Source organism: Dama dama, chromosome 3, assembly GCF_033118175.1.
Source record: "Dama dama isolate Ldn47 chromosome 3, ASM3311817v1, whole genome shotgun sequence".
In the NCBI taxonomy this organism is placed as follows: Eukaryota; Metazoa; Chordata; class Mammalia; order Artiodactyla; family Cervidae; genus Dama; species Dama dama.
In genome coordinates, this window is record NC_083683.1 from 43,295,354 (window position 1) to 43,314,206 (window position 18,853).

The window sequence follows — 18,853 nt, forward strand, 5'->3', positions numbered from 1 at the left end:
GCCATTTCCTTCTCCAGACTAAGGGGAAACAGAATGCAAAATCCTAAGGGCCTGTGGCCAGTTGTGAGGATTGTCATCCAGTTGTCAGCCATCGCCCTGCGCTTTGCAGTGCCTGCATGTGGGAGGATTATACATCCTCACCCCACTCATCCCAGGGCTTGTTTTGGTCAACTGGATCTGACCAGATATGCCACGTGCTAGGTCTGAGCTGAAGTTTTAGGAGTTGGTGCATGGTGTTCTCTGCCTTTTGCTTTTTCCCCTTTGCAGTGAGAACGTTGTGTCCCCAGTAGGGGCTGTTCCTTCAGCCTGGGTGTTGGAATAAAGGTACATGAATCAGAGCTATTGCTAATCCAGTGTAAGCCATGAAAGAGAAATAAATGTCTGTTGTAAAGCAACGTTTGTTTGTTTGTTTGCTGTCACGAGGCCTGGGGGATTTTAGTTCCCCAACCAGGGCACCCCTGCAGTGGAAGCACCAAGTCTTAACCCCTGGACTGCCAGGGAAGTCTCAAGGCAGTTGAGTTTTGAATCCATTATTTATCACAGCAAAACTAATACAGGAGTTCCACTAAAACTATATTAAGGTAATTTTTACTCCTACAGTTTAAAAAATTCGGAAGTTTGACAGCACACTCTTACTGAGGCTGAGAACACAAGCTCTTTCATACATTTGGTATCACTTCTGTGGATGTTGGCAATGCTTACTGAGGTTACAAATGCAGGTGGCTGTAATCAAAAGGCAGACAATAACAAGTCTGGCAAGGATGCGGAGAGATGCAAACCCTTATGGGAATATAAAATAGTGTAGCCACTTTAGAAAACACTTCAGCAATTCCTCAAAAAGTTAACTGTAAAGTTACTGTGTGTGTGTGTGTGTTCAGATGCTCAATTACATCTGACTCTGTGTGACCCTATGGACTGTAGTCTGCCAGGCTCCTCTGTCCGTGGGATTTTCCCAGGCAAGCATACTGGAGTGAGTTGCCATTTCCTTCACCAGGGGATCTTCCCGACCAAGGAATCAAACCCACATCTCCTGCGGCTCCTGCATTGGCAGAGGGATTCTTTACTGCTGAGCCACCAGGGAAGCCTGGAATATATATGCCAGACACTGAATAAATATTTAAGAAAGGGAGGACTCCAGAGTGCAGGTGACAGAAAGAGTGAGTTTGGATGGCTTTTATTTGCTATGAGAAATTTGAAGTGAGAGGGAAACAGGGAGAAGATTGATGGGTCAGTCATTTGAGAGGTGTGGAAAATTTTGAAATAATAGCTCTAGAGACTTGGAGGTAGAGCTGTCAATAGCAGAATAGTAATGTTGCCAAGTCTGTCTGGTCAAGGCTATGGTTTTTCCAGTGGTCATTTATGGATGTGAGAGTTGGACTGTGAAGAAAGCTGAGCACCGAAAAATTTTGAACTATGCTTTTGAACTATGAGTCAACTATGCTTTTGAACTATGGTGTTGGAGAAGACTCTTGAGTGTCCCTTGGACTGCAAGGAGATCCAACCAGTCCATCCTAAAGGAGATCAGTCCTGGGTGTTCATTGGAAGGACTGATGCTGAAGCTGAAACTCCAGTACTTTGGCCACCTGATGCGAAGAGTTGACTCATTGGAAAAGACCCTGCTGCTGGGAGGGGTTGGGGGCAGGAGGAGAAGGGGACGACAGAGGATGAGATAGCTGTTTGGCATCACTGACTCGATGGGCATGGGTTTGGGTAGACTCTGGGAGTTGGTGATGGACAGGGAGGCCTGGCGTGCTGCGATTCATGGGGTTGCAAAGAGTCGGACACGACTGAGTGACTGAACTGAACTGAACTGAATGTTGCCGGGCAGTGTTGTGTGTTCAGTCGAGTAGAACCACTGCTGCTTTTTGCCTCTGAAGATGGTTACTACCCTCATTACAGTCCTGGGAGTTCCCTTCACCTCTGTCCTGTGTTGGGCAAAATTTGATGTGGTCTGATTCTCTGTCCTTTGTCCATGACCTGCTTTAGGTGTGTTTATTTAGTCTTCTCTCTGGAAGTCTTTGGATCCTCCATTGTTCTGAAACAGTATTATAGTCTGTCTTTCTGTTGGCCATTCAGTGGATCCTTTTGGTCTATCCTTCTGTTCTATAAACTTTTTCTTTTTTAGAGTTTTTATTATTTTCCTCCTTTTTTTCCCCTTCTCTTTCTGTAACTTCTGTTAGTTGACTCTTGAGACTTTTGGTTTGATCTTCTAAAAGTTCTTTTCTCTTTTACGGTCTATCTCTTTACATTTTATCTTTCTGTGTGATTTTCTTGACTTTTGTCATTTCAGTTGTCATATATTTAAAACTCTAGAGCTTCTGCTTCTCTGAGTACATATGACAGCAATCTATTTTTTCTTAATGGATTCAATATCTTCCTGAATTTTTGAAGTTTTCTTCTGCTTCCTGTGTTTCTCCTCTTCTACCAAATGCCTTTTTTCCAGTTTGTCTGGTTTTGTCTCTGTGGTTCACATTAGGGGCTTTCCTCAAATGTCTTGTAGTCCCTGACTGTGTCTGCTTTCATTTAAGAGTGAGGCACTAAGGCATATTGGAAGGCCCAAGTGCATATATAGGATGTGTTTATTGACTTGTGAGCATCATTGACTAGGTGATTGGTCAAGGACTGAAAGAAGAGTCTCACTGAGGTCAGTATCTCCAGAGAGGGAGCACTGTAGTCTCCTGGAAGGTTTACCCCTGGCCTCTGATTCTGAACATTGATTGGGAGAAAGGAGTTGACTTGATAGGTTACTTCCTCCTAATCTTCCTGTATTCATTACAGTGCTTCATCCTCACCTCCTGCTGTGCTTGGCATCCTTAAGTCCCAGACTTTCAGTTTCTCTACTTCCTGCTTCTTTGGAATCAGGTGGAGGAGAGGGGAATCATTTGGATGAATGGGCAGGGGAGGAGAGTGAGGGTGTAAATGTTCCTTATAGAAATTTTCATCTAATTTTCATGTTTTCAGTTGTGCTCCCTCCAGTCTTCCAAGATGCCTAGCGTTGTAAATTCCTGAGCCTTTCTGGGCCTTTGCCCTAAGAATCAGTTTATATCCCTCTGGCATGGCCCCCTACAGAGACTGACTTTGACTTTCTACTATTTGCTGAACCAGTTACCACTTCTCATCTGCTTTCTCTCCTCTATAGTTATTGACATCTCTCACCTCCTGTCTCTCATTTGTTCTTCAGGATTTAAAATTCCACTGATGTAATTTTAGTGGGGTTTCAGGAAGGAGTAGTGGTAAACATATGTGTTTAGTCTGCCACGTTTAGTTGGAATGAACACAGAGACCATAAATTTATAGCAAAACCAATTTGAATGTTTAGGTGGTTTTCACTAACAGAATCCACAGTCCGGGTGGATTTGGTAAGAAAAGGACTGGCCAGCTGGAGTGGGATTCTGCCAGGTGAGTTTGGTGGAAGGACTTTAGGGCTAGGGAGTTGAGGATTTTGGACAAAGGATGGTTGAAGCAACAGACTGTACAACCCCGGCTGTGTAAATAAAGGAAAGAAAGATACAAATGAGTCGATGGTTGGAGGAATTTATGAACTGGAGATCCCATGAAGTCAGAAAAACTTGTCAGTTTTCAAATGAACCCTACTTGGCCCTTGCAGCATCTTCTCAGCCAGGGCTGAAAGCGCTCTCCCTAAGTTTATTCTTGTTTCTTGGCTTTGTTATTCTATTTTAGGGGTTAATGTCCCTCTTGCTTCGCCACTCCCCCGCCCCACTTGCTTTTTAAAAAGAAGACTGTGTATGGGCAAGGGCTGTTCCTCAGGTCCCCAAGACAGGATTCTAGACGGAATGTGAGGGTACGGATGCCTCATCTCCCCATTTACCCCTGGAGGAAACTGGGTGTTCAGAGCCCTTGCCTCAACTTTTCATTTCTTTTTTAAAAACTATTTTATTTATTTATTTTTTATTTTTGACTGTGCTGGGTCTTCATTGTGGTGCAGGCTTTTGTCTAGTTGCAGCAAGCAAGGGCTACTCTCTAGTTGCAGTGCTTGGGCTTCTTATTGCAGTGGCTTCTCTTGTTGCAGAGCACAGGCTGTAGGACATGCGGTTTCCTTAGTTGCAGTTCCTGGGCTCTAAAGCACAGGCTCAGTAGTTGTGGCACATGGGCTTAGTTGCTTAGAGGCTGTGGGATCTTCCTGGATCAGGGATCAAACCAGTGTCTCCTGCATTGGCAGGCAGATTCTTTACCACTGAATCACCAGGGAAGCCCCCACCTTTCATTTCTGAGCAGTGAATGGTCAGATCGATACAGAAGGAGACGGGTGGACAGAGCCACGTCTTCCATGCAGACCTCTCTTCAGAGCTTTGGAAAGAGCCCCCATCCAGGCTGGTATCTCCCTTTCTTCACCAGTCGTTCCCTCCTTGCAGCCTGTTTTTCACCCTACTGGCCTGCTTGTCGTATCCAATGGCTTGAGCTGATCAACACCATCAGATGTCTTGGCGGTTCTCTGTTTGAAGCCCTTATTTCATAGAAACAGGCCCTGAGGTGTCCTCACTCCTGGCCCAGAGATGTTTGCACCACAGCAAGCTCTGGCCGAGGGAGCCCTGCGTAAGGCTGTGGAGTATGGCATATTAGGAGTGGGGGCTTCAAAGTCCAGACCCAACTCAAGATACATGCTGGCTGTGTGACCTGGACAGGTTATATCCATACTGTCTCTGACATCTGTTACCTCATTTAAAAAAAAAATTTTTTTTATTGGAGTGTAGTTTGTTTATAATGTTGTGTTAGTTTCAGGTGTTCAGTTCATTCAGTCAGTTGTGTCCTATTCTTTGCAATCCCATGGACTGCAGCATGCCAGGCTTCCTTGTCCATCACCAGCTCCCGGAGCTTGCTCAAACTCATGTCCATCGGTGATGCCATCCAATCGTCTCATCCTCTGTTGTCCCCTTCTCCTCTTGCCTTCAATCTTTCCCAGAATCAGGGTCTTTTCCAATGAGTCAGCTCTTCACACCAGGTGGCCAAAGTACTGGAGCTTCAGCTTCAGCATCAATCCTTCCAATGAATATTCAGGACTGATTCCCTTTAGGATGGATTGGTTGGATCTCCTGGCTGTCCAAGGGGCTCTCAAGAGTCTTCTCCAACACCACAGTTCAAAAGCATCAATTTTTCGGCACTCAGCTTTCTTTATGGTCCAGTTCTCACTTCTCTACATGACTCCTGGAAAAATCATAGCTTTGACTAGATGGACCTTTGTAGATAACGTAATGTCTTTGCTTTTTAATATGCTTTCTAGGTTTGTCATAGCTTTTCTTCCAGTTCTCCAGGCAAGAATACTGGAATGGGTTGCCATTCCCTTCTCCAAGGGATATTCCCCACCCAGGAATCGAACCTGGGTCTCCTGCATCGCAGGCAGATTCTTTACCATCTGAGCCACCAGGGAAGCCCTAGTTTCAGGTGTATGGTGAAGTGAATCTTATCCATATACATATATTCACTCTTTTTTAAAAAAATAGGATTCTTTTTCCCATATAGGCCATTAGAGAGTATGAATAGAGTTCTCTGTGCTATTCAGAAGGTTATCATTAGTTATCTATTTTATATATAGCAGTGTGTATATGGCAGTCCCAATCTCACAGTTTATCCCTCCCCTGCCCCATTTCCTCATCTTTAAATGTGGGTCATAAACTTACCCTCAATGCTTGTGAAGATTAGACTAATGCATGTTAAGTTCAGAGTGAGGCATGTGGTGAATACTTCTACGGTGCCTATTTTTACTAGCCTCTGCACCTAAAACGCCCTATAAGGGGAGCCAGAGTGAGCGCTGATGAAGGATCGAGTCTCATTCTCAAGGCTGGCCTGCTCCTCTGGTTTCCCCAAACGCAATCTACTAGGGAGAAGTCTAAGCTGGTTCCTTGGGGTCCAGTGGCTTCTGACAATGGATTATGTCAGATCAGTCCACTTTGAGGTTGATCCCTCTTTTCCATGTTTTCTGGATCCTCTTGCCTCCTCATTTGGGGCGTTCCCTAGGCCTTGGTTTTGCCCCTCTCTCCCTGGCCATGTCCCTGAGCATTCTCTCCCCGGGGGGAATGGAGCCCATCATCAGGCTTTGGTTATACCCCAGCTCCCAAGGGTGCTTTTCATTCTCACATCTCATCAGAGCGCTGCACCTGACTTCCTCCCAAATGAGTGTTTATAGCCCCAGTTGCCTCCACTTGGATGAGTATTTCCAAGAAATAACAATTTTGCTTTCCATCTAGCTTCCGCTTTGTGCATCACTGTTTTATTTGGGGGCACTTTTCTTTTTCCTGGGGCTTCAAGCCCCAGGATCATCTTTGACCCTTCCATCCCCTCCAATGTAGATTCTGTAAGTGTTGAATTGAGTGTAAACCGACAAGTGGTTAAGCCTACATGCTTCTCTCCCTGTCCTTTCCTACCCACACCTCCCTTGTTCACATGCGGGTCACCTCTTTCCTGGCTTACACCAATGGCCTGTTCATTCTTCCACATCCAGCTGTCTTCTGAGCGCATCGTTTTCGTCATGTTAACTCGCCACAAAATCTTTCAATGGCTTTCCATTTTCTGCAGATAAAATCTAGATTCCTGGCCTGGCTGGCACTCAAGGTTCTCCATAATTCGTGCAGCCCTGCCCCTCTTGCCTTTCTCCCCATGATGTCCTTGCAAATCTTTCCAGTGGCCAGGTGCCTTCATTGACCCGAGAATCAGCCACACTCACCCCCAGTGTCAGCTTGTGGCCTTCCTCCCCTGGCCCTGCATGCCTCCCTTTCTCCTTCAAGACACAGCCCCAGTTCCCCTGCAGATCTTCCCCTGTCTTCAGCCTTCATCCCTCTCCTCTCCTCCTGAGTGGGGATCAGCATCTAGCCAGTGCCTCCTTCCCCGGCACCCTGGTGTGAACACAGTTGGTGCTCACTTCAGACGGCCACTCCTTGTTTCTTTTTTTTTTTTCAGTTCTACCACTTTATTGCTACCAACCCATTTCCCTCCACCCTCGTGCACACATGCTCAGTCATGTAATCCCATGGACTTCAGCCTGCCAGACTCCTCTGTCTATGGACTTTTCCAGGCAAGAATACTGGAGTGGGTTGCCATTTCCTTCTCCACACTCCCTGTTTCTTGAGCGGCTCAGCCTGCAAGGCACAGGACTCTACTTGTTTAGCGAACTGCTACCCTCAGTGTGCCCTGCTTTCTTCCTCCTCTTCAAAAGAGAGGGCTTTAGAAATCAGGACAGTTCTGAGAAGACTCCAGGGGTTGGGACAAAAAGAGATTGGCCTCTGAAAGTGAAAGTCGCTCAGTCGCATCTGACTCTTTGCGACCCCATGGACTGTAGAGTCCATGGAATTCTCCAGGCCAAAATACTGGAGTGGGTAGGCATTCCCTTCTCTAGGGGATCTTCCCAACCCAGGGATTGAACCCAGGTCTTCAGCATTGCAGGCGGATTCTTTACCAGTTGAGCCACCTCTGAGGCCTGCCTAAATCATTTTACCTCCCTAGTCTTGCTCCAGGTTGCTCCCCACCTCAGCCTCTAGGGTCAGCTGCTGCAGTTTCCTGCCTCTGCCCCACTCCCCACTCTTATCTCTTAGCCTAGCAGCCCTTTCTCTGATCCCCTCTCCAGGCCCTTTGGTTCTCTGTGGGAAGTCGGATGTCCTGCTGGTTCTTCTCTCTGCTCCTCTCCAGCCTGAAGTGGAGGTGGCACGTGTTTTTGCCTTATATCTGCTCTCCTCCTTTCATCCTATCAGCTAACGATTATTCAGGAAACTTACCTCAACCTGTTGACCCTGTCCCAAATCTTTAGGGCAAGGGTCACGAGAGTGAGGTCATGGTCATGTGACTGCTGCCTATACCTTGCCCCCTCTGCTCCGCTGGTCCTAACACTCTAAAAAGCCAACTGTGTCCCCTGCTTCCAGTTTATCTGGACAGAGACCCGAGCAGAGAGGTAAGCTTCTCACCTTTGTCTTTGGTGAACAGAGGCCACTGGATTCTATCTGCTCAGCACTAACCTCCTTTTTCTTTCCCGCCCGTCTCTGCTGACTCTCTCCCTGGACACTCTCACTTGTCCTTATCTGTACAGTGAAGGCTGGGCCTTAGGCCCGTTCCGGAGTTGAGGAATAGGTTAGGTTAGGTCTCACTGGTTAGGTCTGGGTGGGGTCCACAGGCTGAGTAGGGAATAACTCCTGCTCTGCTCACAGATTTTCTCCTGATGGCTGACTCTCAACCTCTCCTCTCCCTTGATGGGGACCCTGTGGCTGCAGAAGCCTTGCTCCAGGATGTGTTTAGGATTGTGGTGGATGAGGTCATTCGAAAAGGGACCAATGCCTCCGAGAAGGTGGGTCTGTTCTCCCTCCTCCTCCTGTCCATCAGACCTGACTGAGAGCTTTCCTCCTCTGTCCAGGCTTCTCCCCAGAACCCATTACCGCCTCATTGTGTGCCTCAGGGATTGCATACTGGATCAGACTGTGTTTATTTACCCTTGTTCACGTGCTGCTTGGAAAACATTCCAAACTGGTGTTGAGTGCCAGTTTGTGGTGTCTGTTGTCTGTGGAGATGTGGTTTGGGCAACCAGTCAGTTGGGTGCCTCAGTGCCCCCGGAGTCTCCTGCTGCTCCTCCTAGGTCTGTGAGTGGAAGGAGCCCGAGGAGCTGAAGCAGCTGCTGGACTTGGAGCTGCAGCACGAGGGCGAGTCACAGGAGCAGATCCTGGAGCGCTGCCGGGCCGTGATCCGCTACAGCGTGAAGACCTGTGCGTCTGGGGCTTGGGGGAGGTGTGTCTGGAATTTGTGCCCAGGTCCACTCTGAGCCTGTGTTCCCCTTCTCCAGGTCACCCTCGTTTCTTCAACCAGCTCTTCTCAGGGTTGGATCCCCATGCCCTGGCCGGGCGCATTGTCACAGAGAGCCTCAACACCAGCCAGTGAGCCATCCCAGGACCCCCGCCCTCCACCCCACAAAGGATTTGGGTTTGTGGGAGACAGGCCCCGGGAGCAGGAGAGGAGAATGGTGTCTGCCCCCCTCTCTTTTCGAGGAATCTCTGCTGGCAGAGTCTTTCCCCTTCTACCCTTTGGGTTCCCTTTCCCAAACTTTATCTTGCATCCCAGCTCCAGTGTTGTCTCATTCTTTCTTCCTGGTTCTTTGTCACCAACTCAGTTGCCTATTCAGCCCCTCCTTTCACTCACACTCTCCACCTCCTCTGAGAGTCCCTCCCAGTCTCTTTCCCTTTCTCATCATTCCCTCTCCTGGCAGGTACACGTACGAAATTGCCCCTGTGTTTGTCCTCATGGAGGAGGAGGTGCTGAAGAAACTCCGGGCCCTGGTGGGCTGGAGCTCTGGGGACGGGGTCTTCTGCCCTGGTATGTGAAGAGGAGGGGGCCTTTTCAAGAGTTCCTCCTCCCCCACCATCCTCTTTCTCTGGGCTGGCCAGGAGGGGTGATTCTCCTTTGTTTCTTCTCCAACTGGGCTGGGGCCAAACCAGAGAGGCGCTGCCCAGTCCCCTGTATCCTCGTGTTTGCCAAACAGTCCATGGGATTGGTGCCTGCTGTCCTGGCGGGGGGGTGGGGGTGGAGGGTGGATCCTGGATTGGCCCAGGGTGAGGAGCAGGGGTAATCAGGAGATCTGCAGATCCTGCCATTCTGGGTCACCAGCATGCCGTTTGTCAAGTCCTCAGACCCCCTGGCCAGGTAGCCAGTCACTTGGGCTTCTGGGTGGAGGGTTCAGGAGAGCCAAGCTCCAGTTTTGACCCACTGCCACTCCCTCTTGCCACCACCTCTTCCTTCCCTGTGACAGGTGGCTCCATCTCCAACATGTATGCTGTGAACCTGGCCCGCTATCAGCGATACCCAGACTGCAAACAGAGGGGCCTCCGGGCACTGCCGCCCCTGGCCCTCTTCACATCGAAAGAGGTGGGAGGGGCACGGGCCTACCCTGGGCTCCCGATTCTAACCTCCAGCCAGCTGAGTCTGGGACCTGCAACTCAGCCTGCCCAGACCCTTCTCCTCCGAGGCTGGCCTCCCCCATAGGTGGATGTGCCTCCTTCCAACCAGAGGGGCTGTGTAAGGGCCCTTCTTCACCTGCCTGCTGTCTGGGGTAGCGGAGGGGCATCCAGTGCAATGTGTACACAGTCCACACCCTTTCTCCTGAGAGTGTGGTCCATGGACCAGTGGCATCACTATCACTTCTTCTTGTTTAGTCACTAAGTCATGTCTGACTCTTTGCAACCCTGTGGACTGTAGCCCGCAGGCTCCTGTGTCCGTGGGATTTTTCAGGCAAGCATACTGGAGTGGGTTGCCATTTCCTTCTCCAGGGGATCTTTCCCACGCAGGGATTGAACCCATGTCTCCTGCCTTGCAGGCATATTCTTTACCACTGAGCCACCAGGGAAGATCAGTATCACTTGGGAGCTTGTTAGAAATGCAGAATCTTTGGCCCCTGTGCAGACCTATTGAATATGAATCTGCATCTTTACCAGACACACTCGTGATTTGTAGGCATGTGAATGTTTGAGCAGCCCTGGTCTACAGGGTCTCAGCCATTTAACCAGTCTTTTTCTTCCCCACCCTCCCTGTGCTCTTCCTTCACCCACAGTGTCATTATTCCATCAAGAAAGGAGCTGCTTTTCTGGGACTTGGCACCGACAGTGTCCGAATGGTCAAGGCAGATGAGAGGTGAAGGTCCTTCTGTCTGCGTGGCTCAGACCCAGCCTGGCACAACATGTCTTCCCCTTGCCGGAGGCTCTGGCCTTGGGCCCACGCCGCGGCGGACTTCTCTCCCTGCTCGCTTCCCTCCGAGTTGCCTCTCCTGTCTGCCGGTGCCTGCTAGAGTCTCCGCCCTGTCCCCTGAGATCTGTTTACCCCTCTTAGGGAAAAATCAACATTGTGGCCTCCCCATTGCTAACCACATGTTACCCTGCTCTTGAAAGTTCTGCTGCCTAGCCTAAAGAATCTATTACTTCTCTACCCACTCAGTTTTCTTTTCCAGAGGGAAAATGATCCCTGAGGATCTGGAGAGGCAGATCAGCTTGGCCAAGGCCGAGGTGGGTGAGTGAGAGGTGCCCGGGCAGTGGAGCCGGGCCCCTCTGTCCCTTCCTTGGAGGGGTCTTTGACTGGCCCTGCTCAAGGCTCCCCTCGTCTCTGCCCCTGTACCCTGTGCCTGTCTTCCCTGGTGGGCTGAAGTGATCCCTCCCCAGCGAGTGTTCCCAGTCCTGCCGAGACCCACGAGCAGAATCAGACCCTGGGACAAGGGCAGAACTGAGTCCCTGAGTAGAGTCCCAGGGGGCACTGCAGGGAGGATGTTGGGGACCTGGAGGGTAGTGCAGAAGGTTTCTGTGAGTTGGGAGGGTCTGTGCAACGTGGACTTGGAGTGATGGGAGATGCGGAGGCCCCTTCACCCGGGGGACGCAGAGATGCTGCAGCTGTCTTAGAGGGCATTTCAGCACTATACCATTTTTAAATACATCTATCCACTGACTCAGAGTCCTACTACTAGGATTAGCCTATAAATTTTCATTACAACTGCTTAGAATTGTGTGCGCTGGGGCAAAGTATAAAATTAAAAAAATTTTTTTAGTATTCATCAATAGATAAATTATGGTGTATCTGTGTCAGTTTCTTCCTTTGTAAAATGAGCATGATATAGAACTGATCGCAGAGTTGTTATAAGGCTGAAATTAATGGTATGTAAAGAACTTGGAACACTGAAGCAGTATATACATATTAGCTGCCATTGTTGTTACAGTTATTGTTAGAGTAGCATGTAGCCATTTAAAAGAATAAGATGGGAATATATGTATTAACATGAAAATGCCTCAACTATGTACTTAAGTATAAATTTTAAAAATATGTTTATATCACCACATGCAAATGCTTGCAGCACCATTTTTTTTTTAACTTTTTATTTTATATTGGGGTATAGCCAGTTAACAATGTTGTGATAGTTTCAGGTGAATAGCAAAGGGATTTAGCCATATAGATACATGTATCCATTCTCCCCCAAACTTCTCTCCTGTCCCTGCTGCCACTTAGCATTGAGCAGAGTTCAGTTGGTCCTTGTTGGTTATCCATTTTAAATATAGCTGTGTGCACATGTCCATCCCAAACTCTCATCCTCCTTCCCCCATCCCTGGCAACCATAAGTTTGTTCTCTGTGAGTCTCTTTCTGTTTTGTAAGTTCATTTGTATCATCTCTTTTTAGATTCCTCACATAAGGAATGTCATAGGGTATTTCTTCTTCTCTGTCTGACTTACTTCATTCAGTATGACAGTCTCTGGGTCCATCCATGTTGTTGCAAGTGGCATTATTTCATTCTTTTTAAAGGCTGAGTAATATTCCATTGTATATGTGTACCACATCTTCTTTATCCATTCCTCTGTCAATGGACATTTAGGTTGCTTCCATGTCTTGGCTATTGTAAACAGTGTGCAGCAGTTTTTGAAAATGTCTCTTTTCCCCAGCGAATTGTCTTGGCATCCTTGTTAAAACCCAGTGAGTGTTTAAGTGTGAGGATTTATTTCTAGACTCTCAGTCTATTCCATTGATCTGCATGGCTATCCTATAGACCACACTGTCTTAATGTAGCTTTGTGTAGTACATTTTGAAATCAGCATTTGTGAGTCCTCCAAGTCTGTTTTTTTTCAGGTTGGTTTTGACTTTCTAGGTCCCTTAAATTTCCACTTGAATTTTAGGCTCAGCTTGTCCATTTCTGCAAAGAAACCAGTTGGAATTTTGATAGGAATGTGTTCAATTTGTGGATCCATGAACATTGAATGTCTCTGTTTATTTAGGTCGTCTTTGATTTCTTTTCAACAGTGCTTTGTAGTTTTCACAGTATATGTTTTGCATTTCTTTTATTGAATTTATTCCTAAGTATTTTATTATTTTCAGTGTTCTTATAAATGAAATTTTCTTGTTTCCATTTTTGATTGTTCGTTTCTAATGTGTAAAAATACAACTGATTTTTGAATATTGATCTTGTACTCTGCAAATTTGCTGAACTCATTTATTCATTCTCAGTCTTTTCAAGGGGTTCCTTAGGATTTTCTAGATATAATATTTTATCTGTAAGTACAGGTGATTTGCTTTTTTCCTTTTTAATATGGATGCCTCTTATTTAAAAAAAAAAAACTTTAATCACAAACTAGACAAGATCGGCATTAACAGTATTTTATTTAATTGGCCATGTCGGATCTTTGTTGTGGTTCGAGGGTTCCTCTCTAGTCGTGGCACAGGAGCTGTAGAGCATGTGGGCTCAGTGGGCGCAGTAGTTGCAGGGCACTGACTTCACTGCCTGTGGCATCTGGGATCTTAGTTCCTGGGCCAGGGAACCCGTGTCCCCTGCATTGGAAGACGGATTCTTAACCACTGGAACACCAGGAAAGCCCCTGGATGCCTCTTTTTTTTTTTTTTAACCTAATTGCCCTGCTAGAACCTCAGCACAATGTTGGATAGAAATGAGGAGAGTGAACATCCTTATCTTGTTCCTGATCTTAGGGGGAAGGCTTTCAATCTTTTACCATTGAGATGATGTTAGCTGGGGGGGTTTTGGTAGTTGCCCTTTATCAGGTTAAGAAGATTCCCTTCAAATCCTTTCTTTTTTTTTCTGAATGTTTTTATCATGAGGATTTTGTCAGATGTTTTTGTATGTCTACTGAGATGATCACTATACCACATTGAGATGTGGGTTTTTTTTTTTTGCTTTCTTTTATTGAATGGCTATATTATATTAATTGATTTTTGGATGTTAAACCAAACTTGCACTCTTGGGACAAATCCCACTTTGTCATGGTATATGATTCTTTTTTCTCTGTTGCTGATTTTGGCTTGCTAGTGTTTTGTAGATTTTTATGTCTTTATTTAGATGAGATATATTCTATATTTTTCTTGTGATATTTTGTCGGTTTTGGTATCAGGGTAAAACTCATTTCATAGGATGAATTCAGAAGTGTTCCCTCCTCTTCTGTTTTTTTGTAAGTTAATGAAGAGCTGGTGTTAGTTCTTTCATAAATGTTTTGTAGAACTAACTCATCAGTGAAGCCATCTGGGCCTGCACTTTTCTTTGTAGTAGTTTTTTGAATACTAATTCAATTTCCTCATAAATTTTGTACTATTAGAATATTTAAAATAGTATTTTGATCTTCTAGTAAGGCATTCAACTTTTTTGAAAGAGTGTAAGCTGTGGAGATAGACTATCAGACAGACCTAGATTTGAATTCCATCTCTGGAGTTTCAGCTCAGGGGCAAGTTTCTTAACACCTCTGAACCCTCATGTCCTCACTTGCAGATTAAAAGGGGCAGTAACACACAGTGAGGTTGCCAGGGCCCAGGTCAGGCCTGTGAAGAGTTCACAGAGCTCAGCACCAGGCTCTGGAGAGCTCTCCAGGTGAGTTCTCAGCCTTGGTCTCCCTCTTCATTTTTGCCACAGGGCGCTGTGCCATTCCTGGTCAGTGCCACCTCTGGTACTACTGTGCTGGGGGCCTTTGACCCCCTGGAGGCGATCGCGGATGTGTGCCAGCATCACGGGCTATGGCTGCACGTGGATGTGAGTTGGGACGGGCCTGAGAATGGGCTGGGCTGAGCCAAGGCCGAGGCCTATGTTGTTCCTTCTGCTCCACAGGCTGCCTGGGGTGGGAGCGTCCTGCTGTCACAGACACACAGACATCTCCTGGCTGGGATCCAGAGGTGCATATGGCCCCCTTCACCCTGACTCTCACCCTTCAAATCCTTGATCCAGAGAACACTCTTGTACTGGGGAGCTCAGATGGGAATAGGGGAAGGAGGCTGGTGGGACAGAAGTGGCAGAGATGATTGATTGGGGCTGGGAAGTTAGACGTCAGATTTGGGAATTCTCCTCTGGGCTGAGATGAGACCAAAGCCCCTTTTACTGGAGATCTGGAAAAGGTGGGGGGGGCTCTAGTTGGGCAGCTCGACTGGGAGCTGGCTGACCCTGCTTTGCTCTGTCCACCCCAGGGCTGACTCCGTGGCCTGGAATCCCCACAAGCTCCTCTCCGCAGGCCTGCAGTGCTCAGCTCTTCTTCTCCGGGACACCTCGGTGGGTCTGCCCCTGCCCTGCTCTGGCCCCCCTCCCACCCTGGACCTCCGTTTTCTCTTGTGTCTCACCTGAGGGGAGCTCCAGGCCTTACCATGTTCTCCTTACCATCCCATCTGAAGCTGAATCTCTCTGACCACCCTAATCCCCAGTAATGGGCTCTTTCACTCCCCCTGTCTTCAGGCAAAGGAAAAACTTCCCAACATAAGTTGTAATCAGAGGGATCCTGGGTCATTTGGGAAGAACTCTTGAGTGTTGGAAGAAAACCCAGAGAAAGGGTTTCAGTCAGCCGGTAGCCATCCCATCAGTGCTGCCTGGTTCCAGGGAAAGAAACACGTGGACTGAGCTAAGAAATCACCCAGTGCAGCCCTGGAGGGAATCTCGGTGGGGTGGTGAGTCTGACTGTCCCCCCACCCTCCGCAGAACCTGCTCAAGCGCTGTCACGGGTCCCAGGCCAGCTACCTCTTCCAGCAGGACAAGTTCTACGACGTGGCTCTGGACACCGGAGACAAGGTGGTGCAGTGTGGCCGCCGCGTGGACTGTCTGAAGCTGTGGCTCATGTGGAAGGCACAGGGCGGGCAGGGGCTGGAGCGCCGTGTGGACCAGGCCTTTGCCCTTGCCCGGTAGGAGTGGGGGCTACAGCCCCGCACCCCTTTCCTGCTCTCAGTGTTCTCTTGGTTCACTCTCTGGGTCGCTTCTGTTTCTGTATCTCTGCCTTTCCTCCTCCACCCGTGATTTCTCACTCTCTGATCACAGGTACCTGGTGGAGGAGCTGAAGAAGCGGGAGGGATTTGAGTTGGTCATGGAGGTATGACCCACCTTGTTCTCTTCTGCGTCCTCCGGCCCCCTGCCCCCAGCCTGTGTCTCACGCAAAAGCCTGATGGGAGAAGAGGGGCGGTGAGAGGGGAGCGGTGCCTCTTCCTCTGCTGACACCTTCCCCCTGTTTATTCCTCCCAGCCTGAATTTGTCAATGTGTGTTTCTGGTTCGTGCCCCCCAGTCTGCGGGGGAGGAAGGAGGATCCAGATTACAGTGGAAGGCTGTCTAAGGTAGGCTTTCTCTCCGCTCTGGTTAACCAGCTGGTGCGTTTCCGCCCCCTGCTGGCTCTGAGCGGCATGGCAGCTACCTTTGCTACTCTTGCTCTGATATGGGGACAGTGAACCAGAAGGTGACACCCGCTTGTCCCCATTTCTGTGAGCCTGGGGGATGGAGAATAAGGTATGCTTCTATAAAGTAAGAAGAAGACAGAGAGGGGCATTACAGAAGTCACCAGTGTGCAGTACATAGATTGGCTGTGTGGGGCGTTCTGGGAGCTGAGTGAGGCAGAAAGGTCTCAGAAGTTTTACTCACTGATGCTGGGAACAGAACAACCCTGTCAGGCCAGGGAATATGTCCTGGCCCCTAAGGTTAGATCGGTACTAGGGGCGGCAGATGATCCAAAAGGACAAGAATATTCTCACCCTTAAAGTGAAGTCACTCAGGCGTGTCTGACTCTCTACGACCCTATGGACTCTAGCCCTGCAGGCTCCTCCGTCCATGGGATTTTCCAGGCAAGAATACTGGAGTGGGTTGGCGTTTTCTTCTCCAGGGGATCTTCCTGACCCAGGGATCAAACTCAGGCCTCCCGCATTGCAGGCAGACTCTTCACCATCTGAGCCCACCAGGGAATCTCACCCTTAAGGAGTCATTCATTTAGAAAACAAGCATTACCTATTTGAAACCAATGTGTTCAAGGCAATCTTGGAAATTATATATTAGATCACAGGGTGCAGATCAAAAATGTTACAGGAATTCAGAGAGGGGAGAAGAAGGTGTCAAGGATGACAAAGGCTTGAAGTTAGACTGAAAAAGCAGTTGTTGAGATTCAGTGAAAAGTCAGGATTTAGCAGAAAATGACCTGTGTGACAACTTGGAGAATGGTGAGATGGAGGAGAATGCAGGAGGTAGAGAAGGTCCAGTGGGCCAGATATGGTGGCAAAGGTAAACTGGGGCCATGGTCAGAATCCAAGCAGTGAGTTGCTGTCTCTGGAAGGCAGCTAGGTGGAGAGAGATGCAAGTTGGGAAACCCATCCCTTCCCCTGACCCCGGGCTGCAGCTGTAGGGTCCCTCCACTCCTCCTGTAGGTAGCCCCAATCCTCAAGGAGCGCATGGTGAGGAAGGGTTCCATGATGATTGGCTACCAGCCCCATGGTACCCTGAGCAACTTCTTCCGCATGGTCGTGGCCAACCCTGCGCTGACACGGGCTGATATGGACTTCCTGCTGAACGAGCTGGAATGGCTGGGCCAGGATCTCTGAGTTGTTCCATCTTGCTGCTGGCCTGGACCCCTCTCCCAACCCTCACCATTTCCCTGTATCTCTTCCCTGTGTTCTCAAGAAGAAACTCTCTAGGAAACAAAGCTGTCTTCATTTTTATGTGCTTTGACCCACTAGCTCTCCTGTAAATTTTGGGCTGGCCAAAAAGTTGGTTCTGGTTTTTCCTCATAACATCTTATGGAAAAACCCAAATGAACTTTTTGGCCAACCCAATATTTGATATTAAGAGGCTGTCTAAATAAATGGTAGGATATCTGTACGGTAGAACATTACTCTGCCATTTAAATTGTGTTTACAAAGAGGACTTTTATAGATAGGAGAAAAATAATTTTAATACAATATTATGTTGAGAAAGCTGGATATGACTGTATATATGGTAATATCTGACCTGTATTCAAAAGACTGATGAGATGGAATATGCCAAAATATTAATAGTTTTATCTGGGATGGGGTTACAGTTTGAAAATGAACTTCTTTATGCTTTTTGTGCTCCCCCCCCTTTTATGATATAATGAATATCTATTACTTTTATAATAGGAAAATAATAAAAATTAAATTTTCACTCATATTATTTAGGTATATTGTAAAGTTTGTTACCTTTCAACAAAATAGTGGGGAATGCAAATTCATTAAAAAGGTATAACAGAGGCTAAAAATAGGGGGAAAATTTCCCAGAAATCCTGAATGGGAGGAGAAAGACCAAAAGTGGAGTTGCTCTGAAGTTAATTGTACTTTAATGACACTGAAAACAAATGGGCACTGATTGTATCTTGAGACCAGAACCTTGTCCACTAATCACTCTTGAAAAAAATCTTCACATACACAAAAAGGTAAGAATCTTCCTTTTCTAATTTAAACAACAGAAACCAAGTTGGGGGAAAAAAAAAAAAAAACCCAGCGACAAGACCAGCCACTGTTATGTCTTCTATTATTGCTATTTTCTTACATAAAAACATCCATTTAACACTTAAAATCCTAGGCTGGTGTTGCTTCTCAGTCACTTTTTTGGAAAGCAGCATTTAGCTACACAAGTTATTCAGGACAAGTGGCAAGTCTTCCAGAACTTTCTGTTATTTCCAATTCCTAAAAATACCGTTTATGAAAACAATAACATGGTCATGTAAAAGTCATCCAAAATTATTTGAAGAGGCAAATACAGACTGTACAAACCATAGTAAAAGAGCATCCAAATCTCAAACCCAATTCTCTTGACCATTTGGGGGAAAAAAGATTTTCTATTCATAAATTACTAATAATTTCCCTATAAACTTGTTATTTTTATTATAAATGATATCTAATTTCTTCCAAATAATAAATTTGTCTTAAGAGTACTAGTAATCTGAGCTCCAAGCCCTAATCTTTAAGAGTTATTTATCTGAAAAATGTCTTAAACATTGTAAAAGCAAACTAAAAAAAATCCCTGTTTTTCAACTCAAAGCAAAACCAGAAAGCAAAAAAAAAAAAAAAATCTTCAAATTTCTTGACTCACCTCCATCAGCAAAGTATTTTTTAAGGCTAGAAAGACAGGACATAAAATCAGTCACATATTT

The 18,853-nt window shown here is 47.0% G+C and overlaps 1 protein-coding gene and 1 non-coding gene across 11 annotated transcripts in view; one reads left to right on the plus strand and one right to left on the minus strand.

Moving 5' to 3' along the window:
• CSAD (cysteine sulfinic acid decarboxylase) overlaps positions 1-17,871 on the plus strand; it is a 26,581-nt gene extending 8,710 nt beyond the window's left edge. For 8 of the 10 annotated variants that reach the window (XM_061127111.1, XM_061127095.1, XM_061127138.1 and 5 more), the window contains 14 exons: positions 8,151-8,287; positions 8,573-8,699; positions 8,777-8,867; positions 9,197-9,303; positions 9,737-9,852; positions 10,535-10,614; positions 10,928-10,982; positions 14,367-14,483; positions 14,559-14,623; positions 14,912-14,993; positions 15,414-15,613; positions 15,747-15,798; positions 15,948-16,037; positions 17,112-17,871. In XM_061127111.1, coding sequence (XP_060983094.1) covers positions 8,162-8,287; positions 8,573-8,699; positions 8,777-8,867; positions 9,197-9,303; positions 9,737-9,852; positions 10,535-10,614; positions 10,928-10,982; positions 14,367-14,483; positions 14,559-14,623; positions 14,912-14,993; positions 15,414-15,613; positions 15,747-15,798; positions 15,948-16,037; positions 17,112-17,285 — 1,482 coding nt within the window. In that variant the 5' untranslated portion in view covers positions 8,151-8,161 and the 3' untranslated portion in view covers positions 17,286-17,871. Of the gene's footprint in view, positions 1-6,912; positions 7,028-8,150; positions 8,288-8,572; positions 8,700-8,776; positions 8,868-9,196; positions 9,304-9,736; positions 9,853-10,534; positions 10,615-10,927; positions 10,983-14,366; positions 14,484-14,558; positions 14,624-14,911; positions 14,994-15,413; positions 15,614-15,746; positions 15,799-15,947; positions 16,038-17,111 lie in introns of all 10 variants that reach the window. The other 2 variants (XM_061127121.1, XR_009690111.1) reach the window with 2 other exon arrangements.
• On the minus strand, positions 5,315-5,386 carry TRNAR-GCG (transfer RNA arginine (anticodon GCG)). Its single transcript has one exon. It is a non-coding gene; the product is annotated as a tRNA-Arg (tRNA).
• Positions 17,872-18,853: the final 982 nt, after the last annotated feature.